The sequence below is a fragment of the Silene latifolia genome, chromosome 7, assembly GCF_048544455.1.
Source record: "Silene latifolia isolate original U9 population chromosome 7, ASM4854445v1, whole genome shotgun sequence".
In the NCBI taxonomy this organism is placed as follows: domain Eukaryota; kingdom Viridiplantae; phylum Streptophyta; class Magnoliopsida; order Caryophyllales; family Caryophyllaceae; genus Silene; species Silene latifolia.
In genome coordinates, this window is record NC_133532.1 from 126,784,885 (window position 1) to 126,801,579 (window position 16,695).

General features: G+C 33.7%; 1 protein-coding gene and 1 long non-coding RNA gene across 2 annotated transcripts in view; one reads left to right on the plus strand and one right to left on the minus strand.

Moving 5' to 3' along the window:
• LOC141593058 (uncharacterized) overlaps nucleotides 1-6,975 on the minus strand; it is a 30,821-nt gene extending 23,846 nt beyond the window's left edge. Inside the window, exons 1-5 of the long non-coding RNA XR_012521279.1 lie at nucleotides 6,887-6,975; nucleotides 3,242-3,416; nucleotides 2,441-2,714; nucleotides 1,650-1,817; nucleotides 968-1,071 (exon numbers count right to left, since the gene is read on the minus strand). This is a non-coding gene — a long non-coding RNA (uncharacterized LOC141593058). The remainder of the gene's footprint in view (nucleotides 1-967; nucleotides 1,072-1,649; nucleotides 1,818-2,440; nucleotides 2,715-3,241; nucleotides 3,417-6,886) is intronic.
• On the plus strand, nucleotides 3,663-7,374 carry LOC141593051 ((3S,6E)-nerolidol synthase 1-like). Its single transcript, XM_074414000.1, has 6 exons — nucleotides 3,663-3,928; nucleotides 4,005-4,266; nucleotides 4,926-5,325; nucleotides 5,541-5,898; nucleotides 5,997-6,245; nucleotides 6,914-7,374. The coding sequence occupies exons 1-6, from the start codon at nucleotides 3,707-3,709 to the stop codon at nucleotides 7,205-7,207; spliced, it is 1,785 nt and encodes a 594-aa protein (XP_074270101.1). The 5' UTR covers nucleotides 3,663-3,706; the 3' UTR covers nucleotides 7,208-7,374.
• Nucleotides 7,375-16,695: the final 9,321 nt, after the last annotated feature.

The window sequence follows — 16,695 nt, forward strand, 5'->3', positions numbered from 1 at the left end:
CGAATTCCCCCTCGCCTATTTTCTCCTGCCCTCGTGGCTCATCCGGAAAAAAAAAAAAAAAGACACAAATGTTAAAAAGAAAATTCCAAAAATATTGAAAGAGAAAGGATAAGTATGTTAGCTGCATTGTAGGACAAGAGATGGTTCCAACCTTCATCCATTCAGTCAACATACGGCCTCACCTCCGTCCGAAGTTACCCCAACAGCTTTCGGGAAGTTTGTAACACATGCATTCACTGACTCCAACAACGACGAAGGAGGCACGCCCCCCGAAACTTTGTGAACTAGTCATATCATTGCGACAAGCATTGACCAAGACCAGGGACAGTGAATGGCTAAATAAGTAAAAAAGTTCCGCGGTAAAGGACATGTCGAGGCAGCGTGCGAACTTAAGAAACTACAAGAATTCAAACTTTTGAGGGGACATGTCGAGGCAGCGTGCGAACTTAAGGACATGTCTAAATCATACTTCTTTACTAGTTTGAGGGGATTCGATCAGTTGGATTTCGTGTCAGGAGCTCCTGTTTGGATCGGATTTTCGGGTGGTAGGCCTAGCTCTTTCTTTAAAGACTACATTCTGTTGATTCATACAAGTGGTCATCGAATCAAAGCATGGGTGATACTTAATGAGACGGAAATGGAGGTTCTAGAGTCAGATCAAGAATTTCTTAAATTTGCTATTGTAAGTGATGTTGCTCCTCTCACCTCTCTTCCCAAGGCCTCACTTTACATTTACTAATGTTGGGCAAAACTTTGTGCTAATTTGATGAAACTTTTATGGTATTTTAAATAAATTGATTAATTGGTACGTTTTTTCAATCATTTATGAGATGTGCCAGAAGGTTGTTTTCGGGGTCAAAATCTAAAGCAAAGAACCGTTCATTTACCTAGAAACCGAGTACAATATATCTATCTATACAATGACATAAAAATTAAACATAAATTTTCTTGAGCTAGAGGTTCGAACCTGAACAGTTATTCCACCATCTCAGACCAGAGCAAGAAAACATCACTTGCTAAAACTGGTCAAATCGAAGCTCAGATCAGGCTGAGAAAATAAGAGCATTTAACCTGAAACACGGATAAGAACATGAGATGATTTAAAGATATATACAATCCTTGATTACTACTTCATATATTCACTCTTAAAGAGTTGTTAATTTAGTTTAATCAGTACATATTATCAACTAACCGCAAATTCTTATTTCAGACGGGAAAACAGCTCGTCTGAAATAAGCCGGATAAAATGTTGCCATTTTTTAAGAAAATGTAACCATTTAATCCACAAACTGTTATGATTAGGGGTGTCACTTTTTACCCTGAAAATGATGTGAAAAATAATGGTAACATGTTATCAGAAAATAACAACATTTTATTGTAAAATGATGATATGTTGCCCGTCTTATTTCAGACGAGAAACAATCGTCTGAAGAAAAACGCACTGTCAACTAACATATTTGACAAAGTCGTGAAGTGGGGAAACTCGGGAATTTGATTTTTAACCCCACCAGCAACAAAGTCGCCATTGTGAGTCCTTTTCTACCAAAAAGAAGTAAAAAAAAAACTTGCGTTCAGATTTTTTTGGAATGCAACTGTGTTTAAACTCACGAATGAGCGGTTTGCTGTCCTTATAGTCCTACTGAACTTACCATAAGTTGCACTGTAGTCTTTAGGTATAGTAACGGGCCAAAATTGGGCCGGGTCTAGTAAGATCCAAATTCAGATCCGCGTTGCCTATACTTGACCAAGATCCGACGGGTCCAAATCACCTAGACCTTGATCCGGGCCCGACGAAATCTAGCCCCCCCAGGCACAACCTATATTTTTTAAAGAAAGAATTAATAGTTAGCAATTTCCAAACGACAACAACATACAAAATATAATCTCTTTCATATACATGTTTTACTAAGCATTCACTTTTCTCAATAATTTTTGCATTAAAAAGTTATCTTTTCTTCTATTCTTCTCAAAAATTAATCAAACTCTTACCAATTAAGTCCATTGTGCAACTTAATTCTCAAACTGAATAAAATACATCATGTTTTTATTAATTAATTATACATCATCTTTTTAACTATTCCTCTAAAGAGTTTTCTCATGTATGTGAAAGAGCAATAGCCTAAACGAATTATACGTTCAAGGGTACCAACATAGCTAGCCATATTCAAATTAAAAGAGAACCAATTTCCAAAAAAAAAAATGATAATACTTGGATCTAAAAGTCTAAAACTAACTGATTTTAGATCTAATCAATATTAAAAAAAAAGGGCTGATTTCTAAATTCCATTGCCACCGTGCCTGCAACTCTGCAAGTAGTCGCCAATTGCCACCACCGCAGCGATCAACTTTGGTTTAAAGAATTTGTAATGTACTAACGAACGCTAAGAGAAAGTTTTAAAGGATGATGAAGTTCATTGTTGTACACAGGATGAAGTTTTACCTGTTGATGACGTTCATTGTTGTACAGGATGAGAACCAGAATGGATAAGACGGGTAATACGTACGTAGCTTGTTACGTGAACGAACACAAAGGTATCTCGACTGAGAGTGCACGAGAACATGTTCATACAATGATCTCAGACACATGGAAGTGTGTCAACGAGACGTGCCAGTCATCTTCTCCATTTTCCGCATACTTTAAAAAGGCCATCCTCAATGCAGCGAGGATGGTGCCGTGATGTATAACTACGACAAAAACCGCCGGCTTCAAGCCCCTAGAGAATACATGAAGTCATTGCTAATTAGTGAGCAAACAACAGTCAGCTAAAATCAAAAATCAATCTTTCTGTCAGTAGTTTTTCTATGCCCAATAGGAGCAAGTTCAGCATTCTGTTGGAAAAACCATAGGAATAAATAGGAAGTCAATAAGGTTGAATTACAGTGTCTCCACTTTGTTATAAAAAGTTAATAAATCTCAAGTTCAGTTTCCTTTGAATGCAACCATGTTTAAAACTCGTGGAGCGTTATGTTGTCATTGTGGTTCTACCCGACTGTAGTAGAAAAGGAAAATAAAAAAAAATCAGAAAATCTTAAGCATAATAATCAGATCTCCTTGTAAGGAGATACAAAGAGTTTAGAATTATTTCTTACGTCTGAATCGTTTGTTTACCTTTAATTAAAATACTTCTAACAAATATGCCACAAAAAAGATAACAAAAGCATGAGACAGGGAGATTAATTTACCAGCTGAAAAAATGCTACAACTATGAAAAACTGGCAGAAATTAGGTGTTAACATTCACCTGTTACGTCATTAGGAAGGCAGATGACTGAACAGTTTTGTGCAAGTTTAGTTTTAAGAGTAAACAATCCCATTTGGTTGTTTGGTGCTTCTTCTATGAATGTAACCATACTACTTTCTGGCAATTAGTAGTTCCATGTTCGACTGTTCGGCATGATGGATGATTTGACCCAAACCTGAAACAAATTTAATCAATAGATTAATCAGCTTCTGGCGCGATTCAGCAAAATATCATAGCTCAAAAATATCTGTCAAAATTCCGATCAGTTATAACTTATAAACCGGAACTGAAACTGATAAGAGACTGACTTGACATAAAATGAACACGAATTGCCAAACTTACCTTAAGCTGCAAATTGCTGTGTAATCGACTCCGTAAAACACATTATAAATAGCAGCAGTACTCAGCCTTGTATAGTCATTGAGAAAACAAACATTAATCTCTACCAAGGTCAGAAAGTACAACATGGCAATAATCTCTTCCTTCAAACTTATTATCTCTCCTAAGGAGACAGAAATTTGTGGGATGACCCTTGGGAAAGAACCAAGATTTATGACGCGACATACTGCAACTATCTACCCTAGTAAGAACAATAACATTATTATTATTAAGAAGGGTAAAACAACAAATATTTTGTCTAGAGTGAAGCAGAGTTCTGTCAATGACGAAACCCTCGTCACAATTGAGGTATATTCATCTACTATTCTACTTTTATCATGCTTCCTCTATTCCATTGAATAGTATATATTTTTTGCCTTTTCAGCAAAATCATCATCTTCAGGAGAGGGTTCAGAGAATCAAGGAAATAATGCTAAACAATTCATTAAAACGTTGCCATGTAGAAGATTTAGTCATGATCGATGCCATCCAACGGTTAGGTCTTCACTACTACTTTCAGAATGAGATCGATGGTGCACTAAGAAGGCATTCTGAAAGATGGTGCACAGAGGAAGTAGACCATGATCTTCATGATACTGCCCTCGCCTTTCGTCTCTTGAGACAACATGGATACAATGTGTCTGAAGGTTATTTACCTAATGCTAGTACAGGCATTTCCAAACACTAACTACATATTTTGTATGCTTGCATGGTAATACGATTGAACTGTGCAACTATGTTGCTCGGACTCTTCAATATTAGCTCGCGTATCCGTAACGGAAACTTGACACTCGGACATGGGTAGGACACTCGGACATTTCATTTTCGACCAAAAACATGAATTATTTTCATACAATAGCCGAATCCGATACTTGAACACGCACCCGTGTCGGATACTTCTAACCAAGTCCGCGCAACATAACTGTGCAACACCACCAATAGCATTATTACCCTTATTGCCTCAAAGGCTCTCGCCTACAGAGGGGGAGGGATTCAAATATACACAATTCTAACCCTATGTTGAACTGATTGTTACTTCACTATTAAGACTTATGTGAAAGTGTGAAACAACAATATTACCAAAGTACTGTACAAGGATCCTGCCCATGACAAGCTAAGAAGGGTCGGGAAAATGCAGCCATACATCTGAGCTGAAGGTCAGCAGACCTTGCAGTACTAAAATTGCATACCGCTAAATGCACAATGTTGTTCTGCTTTATTTCATTCCAAAACCAAACAATTAATAAGTTTTATTCGATTGATATTCTCAAGATTGCTTTGATTTTAAACATATTTGCTCGAACAGACTGCTTCAGCAAAATCAAGGACAAGGATGGAAACTTCAAGCAAGAACTAGAAAAGGACAGTAAAGGACTAATGAGTTTATATGAAGCATTTCAAATGCGTGTTCCAGGGGATCATATACTTGATGATGCTGGTGAATTTAGTGCGAATCTCCTACGGAAAATGAAAAAAATTGAACCAACTAAGAGCTACATTATCGAAAACACACTAAGCAATCCATATCATAAAAGCTTGCCAAGATTTATGGCCTTGGACTTCCTTCAAAATTTCGAGATCAAAATAAAGTCACTTCATGACTTAAGTAATGAAAACAATTGGATAAAAGAGATGCAATATCTGGCTGCAATTGACATCAACATGGCTCAGATCAACCACCAAAGAGAAATAACTCAAGTTTCAAGGTAAGTTTTTCGAAGGTGGACTCTTTGAATAGCCTTAAGCAATTACCAAAATCTTCATACTTGTAAAACATGTTATTCACTCTATTGCCCTTATGAAAGTAGGTACGGAAAGTTCTTTAGTAAGAGTATTAGGATATATCTTAGTGTAAAATGCCTAACAAGAGACTACTTGGCATACACAGTAGCTTATGTATGTTATTGTTGATGATTATTAGATGGTGGAAAGGACTTCGACTAACCGAGGAATTGGAGTTTGCGAGAAACCAACCAGGGAAATGGCATATGTGGTCCGTGGCTTGTCTGCCAGGTCCAGATATGGCAGAACAGAGGATAGAACTCACGAAAGCAATATCATTTATTTATATCATCGACGACATTTTTGATCTGTATGGAACACTCGATGAGCTCATTCTCTTCACTGAAGCTGTTAATAGATGGGAATATGATAATGTCACAGGATTGCCCAGCTACATGAGAGTCTGCCTCAAAAACCTTTATGAGCTAATCAACGAGACCAGCCACAAAACCTATGATATGCATGGATGGAATCCTAAAGAGTTTCTTCAGAAAGTGGTACGTCGATGAAATCTTAATTGCTGGAGTAATTAAACCATGATTACTTATATGCCTGAATACTAATCCATAGTTGAGTCTTGTATAACTTTATGCAGTGGAAGGATTTATTCAACGCATTCCTAGTGGAAGCAAAGTGGTTTTCCTCCAGATACACGCCTTCAACTTATGAGTATCTGAAGAATGGAATTATTAGTTGTGGAGTTGGTATTGTATGTGCATACCTCTTCTTGCTCTTGGGTGAAGGAGGAAACAAAGGAGGCAAAGGTCTACTGAACAGCCATGTAGAAACTGTATCTTTTACAGCTACTATATTTCGTCTTTGGGATGATTTAGGGAGTGCTAAGGTGCGTCTATTTTTACCTTTATTGAGTTTATTCCCACACCATCTTGAAATTTGGTCAATATGTTATTTGAGCATCATGGGTGGCTGATATCAAGGTATCAAATTGTAGTAACAGTCGCAATGACGGCAATGCTCACGTACATAGTGAACTAAGACACGGTGGCATGTTAATGCAGCGGTTTATCACGTCTCACTATTTATCTGTCAAAAAAAGGCAAACCTGAAGAAGAAATGTTGCTATCCCAAAATTTCATTTCTGCTAAGCTCACTTCAACTAATGACAAATAATTTTCATAATGGCCAATGTTTAGTAATATGCTCGTCATTTAACACCAATTATCTGACCGAGGTATGGTTGAATCGAATATATCAACACTACAATGCTTCAAAAGGGTTCATAGTCGTCTTTTATTGAGGAGGGTTAGATATATGCAAACCTATCAAAATCTAAAGATGAGATTACCATCCGATACCTCATATTTTATGACAATTAAGAAAAAAATTAACATGGTGGAGGCAGTAAAACAAAAAAAGTAGAGAGAAACTTAATCCGTAAATATTTAGGCTGTGTGATAACGAGTTAAGAAAACAGTCAAAAATCATACAAAGTACTCATAATATAAAGAAGGCTAAGATATTCACCTGTTAATGGAGTTCATTCTTGTACAGGATGAGAACCAGAATGGACATGATGGGTCATATGTAGCTTGCTACGTGAACGAACACAAAGGTAGCTCAACTGAAAGTGCACGTGAACATGTTCATACAATGATCTCAGATGCATGGAAGTGTCTCAATGAATCGTGCCAGTCTTCTCCATTTTCTGCACACTTCAAAGAAGCCGTTCTTAATTTAGCAAGGATGATCCCAGTGATGTATGACTACAACGAAAGCCATCAACTTCCAAACCTAGAGAAACACATGATGTCATTGCTAGTAAGTGAGCGGACAACAGTCAGCTAAAATCAAGATTCAATCTTTCTCTATCAGTAGTTTTTCTATCCCCTATAAGAGCAAGTTCAACATTCTGTAGGGAAAACTATAGTAATAAAATAGTTACTGACCTCAGTCTGCAAAATATTTTACGAACATAAGTTGAAAAAGGAAGTCAATGAGATTGAATTACAGTATCTTCATTTTGTTATACAAAATTAATTAATCTCTTAAAGTGCTTCAGTTTGCAGTATGAGGAATCAAAGGCACAAAAGGATTTAACATAGTATAAATATGACAAGAATAATTATAATCCGTTCAGAAAGTCGTTAAGATATTGCTTATTATTATCAAGGAAGTAATGCATAATTAAGTGATTAGGAGAGGAGTCAAGGAGCAGTTCAGATGACATTCCAACTCAAGCGTAACCAGCAAACAAGGATCCACATTACTAGCTTCAGTTTGTAATGCACATAATTACATGAATCGGATTAGTATAATAATATAAGAACAAACTAGGCTCCGTAAATAGTAAACTCAAAACCTGATAAAGAATTCGACTCTAACTGCGATTGGCCAACAGTTGATAAACTATCATGAGTTAGTTGCTTCAGTCCAAAATATTTCATAGAAACCAACCAACATATCAATTTTTCTAAGCTCAGACCACTGCATTATTTGTGTCACATTTCATCCAAAAAAATATATCCGACACATTGTGAAACAGCAGATACACAGCACAGCATAACCTACCATTGCGCTGCAAAGCTATGATGTGTTTGTGGAGGTAATTTGCAGACCTGGTAGCCGAGTACAATATAGACCAATAAGTATTACCATCTGTAGACTTGATTACGAAGAAGCTGTGAGATATTGCTTTGCTGTGTTCCCTGACCTCCTGTCACTTAAAACTCCGATCCTATTTTATTATATGCATCATGAATAGTACGGAGTAATTTCTAATTAAAAGGACATAGGAGTTAGTAGTTCCTAAGGTTGTTACTATTTCTCCCATGATTCACCCGAAAATGAAAATTTAACACAGTGATGCATTCAGAAGCAAAAAAATGGTAGTGTCACACTGAGTCACTGACTCTACAACTCTGTCCACTAAAATCTATCATCACGAGAAACAGTTTAGCAATATGAGCAGAATAAATATCTTCTAAAAAGAACGGGACAATGTAGCAAAAGGCACGTTTTTATCAAGTGAAAACATAGATTTACTTAAGAAACATCACTTGTCTAAAACAGGCTTGAACAAACAAGAAACCTTACTATCTCTACCAAGCCGCGGTAAGAACTCAGCTTCAGTCACGTTCGACTGCTTCATCAAACCATCAATCACCCTTTGAACCATGCTTACATCCCTTAACGTAAACGGTGAAACAACCTCCTACATAACCGAGCAACAAACTGATAATCACCATTGCTACAAGCATATGGCAACAATGTAGCAAAATTCGCAATGTCTGGTTCACAATTGGTTTTCACCATTACAAAATACCCGCTTTTCGCTTGCTCAAGATACACCCCGTTACTACAAAAACCCACCAACCCAAAAGGGCATTAATCACAGTATTATACGACACAACATCCGGCTTAATCCCAAGCTTCTTGGGCAATTCCCGGAAAAACCCGTTAACTTTATCAAATTCCTTACAACTAACACACGCCCCCAAAAGGGCATTAAACGATTTCACAGTTCTCTCAGATTTTAGTTCAGGCATTTCATCGAACAGTTGGTGTGCAATATTAAACAACCAAGATTTACCATACACGGCAATTAATCAAACATTAAAACCTTCGTTACTGGTCTCCACATACTTCTTTCGATCATCGAGGATTTTTTTTTTTTTTTTGATTAATCCGACATGTTAAGCCATGGTTAATTGCTGAACTACGAACTCATAATAGGATGCTTTACGACGAAAAGCGACATTTTGGGTGTTCTGTTTGAAGCTGTGGACGAGCTTTGCGATGTTATTCTCATTGTAAAGGTGTTTGAGATTTGCAGTTGAGAATGCGCGGCGTAGAAGATGAGAGAATGCTGATATTTTTGGAATGGCGGGAAAAACCGTTAGAAAGGAATGGTTAGAAAGGAATGCTTTTATAAGTATTTTTGGATTTAAAAGTACTCTTTGGTAAAAAAAAAAAAAAAAGTAATTTATTTTCGCAGTACACTTTTTACTCATCTCAGTACATTTTACATCAAACTTTCCATTTATCTACCCTTGACTAAAAAATATCAACCTAATTCTCTCTACCTTCTCTCTATTGTTACATCCTTGACAATCTTCAACCTTTGTCAAATTATTCACTAATCCGTTACTAATAATCAAATTGACACATCGACTCTTTGTTATAGGTTTTTATTTTTTTTAATTAGGATTTATGTTCGAATTAATTATTGGTAATTGGTGGGATGATGGGGATATTGATGTAGTCGGATGTCGCCCGCGATAAGGACTATCGGTGGTCACCGGATTCCGTTCAAAGGCATCTATATATGTAGTACAGTTAAAAAAAAAAAATCAAAATAGCAAAGAAATGATGTAGTACACTGGGCGGCAAGAGGGCATTAGTGCAATTGTACTATGCAGTGCAGCGTAAATGCGTAAAGCATAAATTAAAACAATTACAAAATTCGGTTTGATTGGGCATAAATAGTTTATATGTATGTCAGTATGTCGTATGCCGTATGTCGTATGTAATAATTTAGTAATGTAGTATAGAGTGTTACACCGCCTGCAATCTAGTAAGGCTTGAAATCATAGGGGAATGAAAGGTTTGAAATAATGGATTTGTAAAATTAGAGGAGGATGAAGGTTTGAAATTAGAGAGAATACAATAGAGAGAAGTTAGAGAGGGAAAATGGAGGAAGAAATGAAAGGGGTATAATTGTCAACATTGTACTGAGTTGAGTAAAATGTGTACTGCGAAAATCAGGACAAAAAAAAAAACATCATTATTTAAAAGTTGAAAAAAAAAATCTCAAAAACTAAAAAAATTAACTTTTCACCCATAAAAATAGAAGTATCAATTTAATGTTTTTATTTTTGAAAAACACTTAAAAATTAAGTTTGAAAAACAAAAACTCATTTTTCCCAAGTTAGCCAAAACATGCTCTTAGTGAATATTCATGTGTAAAACAGATCTTATAAACGAGCTTTTCTCGAGCCTAATTATAAGTCATCTTCTATCTCCTAAAATATAGGAGATTCTACAATTTTCCAACCTAACTATGCTAACCTATAAGAGTATTGGGCCTTTAATTTTGCCATCCTACCTAACCCTAAAATAACGGGTAATTTCGACTCTTGTTAATAAAGATCATTCTTATACTGAGAACCAGAATGGACAACAGTTGTAAAGGAGAATTTTGTAGTCGCCCTGGTAAGTTGTAACCTTATCACGAAAACAAAAATTAAAATAAATTTTAATTCTAACTTTAAAATTTTTGTGCAAGTTACATGAGGTTGATAGACAAGCTATTTTTCAGACAGAGGTATCCGTTTTAATATTAAACTAGTTTTGAACCCGTGCAATGCACGGGTGGCAACAAAAAGTATTATTAAAAGTAAAAACTTAAGTATTTTTTTTATTTAGTAAATTACTAAATTTTAGAAACTTTTGTTTGTCTATCCTTACATTTTTGATAGGTTTATGTTGCTTAATTTTATTCGAAGTATGATACGTTTTTTTTCCTCGACCGTTTAACATATGAGAGGTGAAATTTGAAAAGTGGATATAAAATTATTGTAGATTTCAAAACCTATTTATTTACGCAATATACATTTAATTTTTTTTTTCTGAGAATAATATACATTTAATTTTACTGATTGTTGTACGCTTTTTATCATATTACCGCACTTATTTGTTGTTCTCTCAATTCTCTACCTTCTCTCTTCTTTCCTCTCCCGCCTACCATATCCTGGACTTCTCGAAGCAGCGTTCACCATCGCAGATCAATTACCTCGAGACTCACAAACAATAGACCCTCTATCACAGTGGTAACCGCACCCAACATACCTCAGACCACAACTTCCCACAACTAACCACTCCCTGCAATCCATATCATACGTCCTTCAACTATCCTACCCCTTTTACCTCCACCATCCCCTACACCCCCCCACCGTCATTCTAGCATAACCATATTGTCGGACCCACCCCGTGAGCGACCCCTAACCCTTCCCGTAACCCTACGCGACTCCCCACCCCCATCATTACTCACCCGTCGCGACCCCTCTTTGATCAGGATCACCCTTCGATCAGGATCACCCATTAATTCGCCTTTCAAGTCGCCAAATAATAATCTTTTTGATCACTTTTCTTTTGTTTATTGAGGCATATTAACATTTGCCCCTTAACATTGCAAATCATTTTGTCCGTGATTAAGATGGATAAAGTATATTTTCCATAACACCTTATTTACTCATTACCTTTCCATAACATAAAACTTACATAATAAAACCGAAAATAAAGATTAGTGTTGACATTGAAATTTTTTATTGTCGAATAAAACCGATGACATAATAATAAAAGGTGAGTATGCTACTAATTTTTCTCCACTTTACAATGATATGACTTTTGATGACAGAAATTGAAAAGTTGATAGTCTATCGCGTTTATTGAAAAGTTTATTTTAACTGGAATAAACGCGACACCAACACTTCTTTCTGATTTCCAGGGCTCAGATTAGACGCCAAAGACCATTTATGCATTAGTTCAAAGCATTCAAAACTTGTCATATCACCTTTGTAATTTTCACATTTTTAATGGACTATAGTACAACTAACCTAATTGTTTAAAATAGGTGTCTTTCCCTCTAGCTACGAATTTGTTTGTTTAAAATAGGTGTCTTTTCATGATCATCATGATCTTGAAAACAAATTCTAGGCCGATAAAGACCGTAAGCTCTTCATGTATGTAATCTTTCACGCCATTTTACTAACCATCGTGTAAGAATTAGAATGTATAATAACGTACTTAAAACCTCAATTTTAATAGTATATTGAAAAAGTATGTTACATGTTCTTGTTTGCCAAGAATTCCGATCGCGATCAATTCAACCTCCTTGGAAATATGAGGCTTAAAGGTGATCCGAGGCGCCGTTGAAAGTTTGAAACCGCCACAAAGTTTACCTGGAATATACATAAGAATAACATCTAACGTTAAAAAAATTGCATTTTAGCATTTGTAACTTCCATATTTACAAAGATAAATATTATCCTTATAATAAGCTACACCATCATCGTGTTTAACAACTCTTTTGAAGGGTTCTTGCTTGATGCGGTGGATATAACACCAGTTGGCCTTTGTGTTAATATTTGTCATTCCAGCAAGTGTCACACAATCCCACCCTTTAATATGTACAGGTAAATATGATAAGTTAATGTTGTATATCAACGAAGCAGCAAGTCTAAACAAAATTTTATACTCCCTCCGTCCCGGTCATTTGTTGTCCTTTGGTTTTGGCACAAAGACCAAGGAAATGGGAGGGGGCCAATGATTAAATGACAAGTGGAATAAATTGAGTGGGAATGATCAAATTCAATCTTAAAATAGAAAGGACAACAAATGATTGAGACACCTCAAAATGGAAAAGGACAACAAATGACCGGGACGGAGGGAGTAATTCTTTAAAAAGAAGAAGAGTTATATGGACTATGGAGTATAAACTTACGAAGTACTCGTACCTGTTAACTATTGACAACTTCAGAAATAGTCTTGAATAAGTCCGGCTTGATAAGGTCGTCTCGCTTGATATCTGAGTTATCCTTACGAAGTCAGATGCTTCTGTCAAAGGCGCGGGTTCTAAGATACAAAACACATGAAAATGAAAATCAAAACTTGTGAAATAGGGGATTATAATAATAGATTTTATGCGAAAATCTTCAACCTCGGGATATCAGAGTTTATAATGATTCGGACAGCATATATTGTATGTAGTAGTGCAAATTCTCATTTCACCTATTATAAAATTTTTTAAAAAAATATTTCACTTTATTGACCAAGTTATTTAGAGACTGAATATAAATAATGTGTATAATCAGAATTATTTTGGCCGAGATTTTAGCATGTAGATATTCTGTTATTGGGATGTATATGGCAAGGTTTGGGTTAAACTGAAAAAAATATTCTATCAATGATTTTCTCCTATTTTTTAAATGATTTTATATGAGAAAGGATTGTTTTAAATCAAATTTTAAAAACGGAACTATAATTATGTGAGTGAAAAAATAATATGTGACTGATTCTTTCCTATTAAAATAGTCAACATTTTAGTTAGAGGACTACTATAATCATTGTTAATTCTATAAGACGTAAATAATTAATGAATGATTTGAATAAAATTGGAAAGTTTGATTTTTGTATTAAATGCATTGAATTGGTGGAAGGCCTTTCAAATATGGCAATCGTATATACCTTTAACAAATTTAATGTTTTAGTTATTATGGGAAAGTGGATTAAAATAACAATTTAAAACTGAAAATACATGCTTATGACATGTGGCAGAAGCCATCTGTTGATGACACGTGGCAGATGGTTTCTGCTTTAATATAATATATGATATGACTAGTCAAATATCATCACATATATAGGACAAATATTTTGTTTTTGCCTATACATTATGCTTTTCTCTTCTTCATCTAATATGAGCATATTTGAAGCGTCATAAGCTTAATATGCTTAATATGAATATCTCGTATCAAATGTGAATTAGCCAACTAACTAACAATCACATTTTGTTCCTTCTTATTTCCAACTAGTTTTGGAGCCCGTAAAAATCACGGGATCGTTAATAATTGACTGTGTTTAAGTGTTTAATTTGTGAATAACTTATATAGAGTAGTCCCCCCTCTCTCAATCATTTGTTTAATTTTAATTAAAAAACCACTCATAAATAATTAAAAAAAAAAAAAGATAAATAAATTAACACGACTGAGGGACCGGTATTTTAAAACAAAAGTTTAATACACTCCAAATTTTTGATTCTGGATGGTAATGTGAATAGCTTGGTTGTTTTGAAGCGAGGACACAATCCGTCATATTGAATTTTCGGGTACTTCTGGTCTTATGGACAATCTTGACGCCATAGGAGTATTGGAACATGAAATTGCGCTCCATTGTCGTCCCTTGTTTTCAAAGGACGGGTAACGTTGATTTCGACAACCTGGTATCAAATAAGACAATATGAATTGGTATTTTGATGAGATTTTATAGAAAGAAAATCAATGACTCTTAATTTTCTCATTTGAGTTGTTAATGATTCTTCAATTGCCTGTTCAATTAATAGTTCCTCAATTGTCTCTTTAATTAGTGATTCTTCAATTGTCTCTTTATTATTTAACCATTGTTTTGGCTTAAAGATTATAGAATATGAATGGTTTTTTTCACCAACAAACATTGCATTTTGCCTCTTTATTCTTGAATGAAGATACTGTTTTTATTGTCGTTTTGGTGCATTTTAAAGTACTTGGCCCTATGTTTATCTTGCAAAGAAACGGTCGTGAACTTTTATGTGAGCAACTTTAACACTATTCCAAATAATTTCAAGGAAAGTTTACATATATTTAAAATATCACATTTTGTGTTATAATAATATACTCCGTAGTATATATAAGATTAGGTTTGGGACAAAAAGTAAGAGAGTAAAATAAGGATCAAAACTTTATAGGCGAACTCTAATAATAATAATTATTATTATTAGTATAAGATGAGTAAAACTAATTACACATTGGAATTGAAACAATGAATTGGAGGATAAGAATCGATTTCTAACTAATTACCATTTATGCATATTATAACACTATGATAAGATCAAATTGACATGTGTATCGTAATTTGGCTAAGTAATTTGATTTGTAACCTGTTTGACAAAGTAAAAATAGAACATAAGTGTTACAAAGGAGACTAAAGTGTAGGAAAGAGTGAAGGACAATAATGCAACAACATGTCATCAACAACTTATTAAAGATTTTTGCTACCATTCGATATTTCTAATACACCATTGTAGAAAAATGAAAAACTGACAAAAATGAAAGAGTCATCCAAACCAAGAAAAAAATCTGTAAAGAAGATCCATAGCCATTATTTCGAATCTCGTGCATTGTTATTGATATGTGAGTATGCCATCTTCCTATAATATTAATACAAACACACACAAAAAAATTACTAATAAAATTCTAATTAATTCAAAACATAATAAAAATAAAAAGTGAAACAGTTAATTTAGTTCTCATTGTATAGTTTACCTACCAATTTTTTGAATAAAGTTGAAAATTCATTCTCCTGCAATATTAATATAAACACAAAAAAGTAACTAATAAGATTCTAATTAATTCAAAACATAATAAAAATAAAAGGCGAAATAATTAATTTAGTTCTTTAGCTATACCTTACCTACCAATTTTTTGAATAAAGTTGGAAATTCATTCTCCTGCAATATTAATACAAACACACAAATTAATAAAAAACATAAGAAAAATAAAAAACGAAACAATTAGTTTACTTTTCTATGTATACTTTAGGTGCTATTTTTTGAATAAAATTGAAAATTAGGGTGAATATAATAGTTATATATATGAAAAATTCTATTACAAATTCTCTCAAAATTTTATGAATGAAAGAAAAATAAAAAAATATGGTACATAAATACGGAGTATATATAGTAATCATGAAAGGAAAATTAAAAGGTCATTTCATTAAATAAAGGAAATAATGGTTAAATAAATAAGGTAAATAAATAAAAAAAATTATGAGAGGAGATCAATGGTTTACATTTTTTTTTCTTTTATTTTTTTGTGTTTATACCTTATATTTTTTAACTTTTTTTACCTTATATTTTTTAATTTTATTAAATTGGTAATCCATATCACTTTTTTTTACCATGTCACATTAAAAGTTGTCACGTCACAATTAAACTTGCAATGTCACATTTTTTAAGTTAGCCTTTTAATAAGATTTTATAGATAGAAACTATTATAGGTTTTATAGCCATTATACAACCATAAATTCCAATATTTTAATTTTATTTTTAATTTATTTTGTGGTATTATTTAATAGATAATTGATTGCCGAGAAACTCAAGAGGTGAATTAAATAGGAAAAAAATGTTAATGAAAATTATGGGTGTTAACTGTTAAGTAATATAAAGAGTTTTAATCAATTTATTAACATATTATATTATAAAAATTAATTAAATAGGAAAAATTTTTAATTAATTTGGTGGGTGTTAAGTATTATGAAGAGTTTTAATCAATTATTTCCATGTTAAATTAAAAAAATGAATTAAATAGGAAAAAATGTTAATAAAAATGGTGGGTGGTAAGTAATATGAAGAGTTTTAATTAATTTATTAACATGTTTTATTATAAAAATTTCAATTTCAATTTTAATTATAAATTATAAATTTTATTAACATGTTTTATCACAAAAATTTCAATTAAAATATCAATATTAACTATAAATTATGAAATTTTGATGTAAATTTCTAGGTTTACATAAATTTGGGA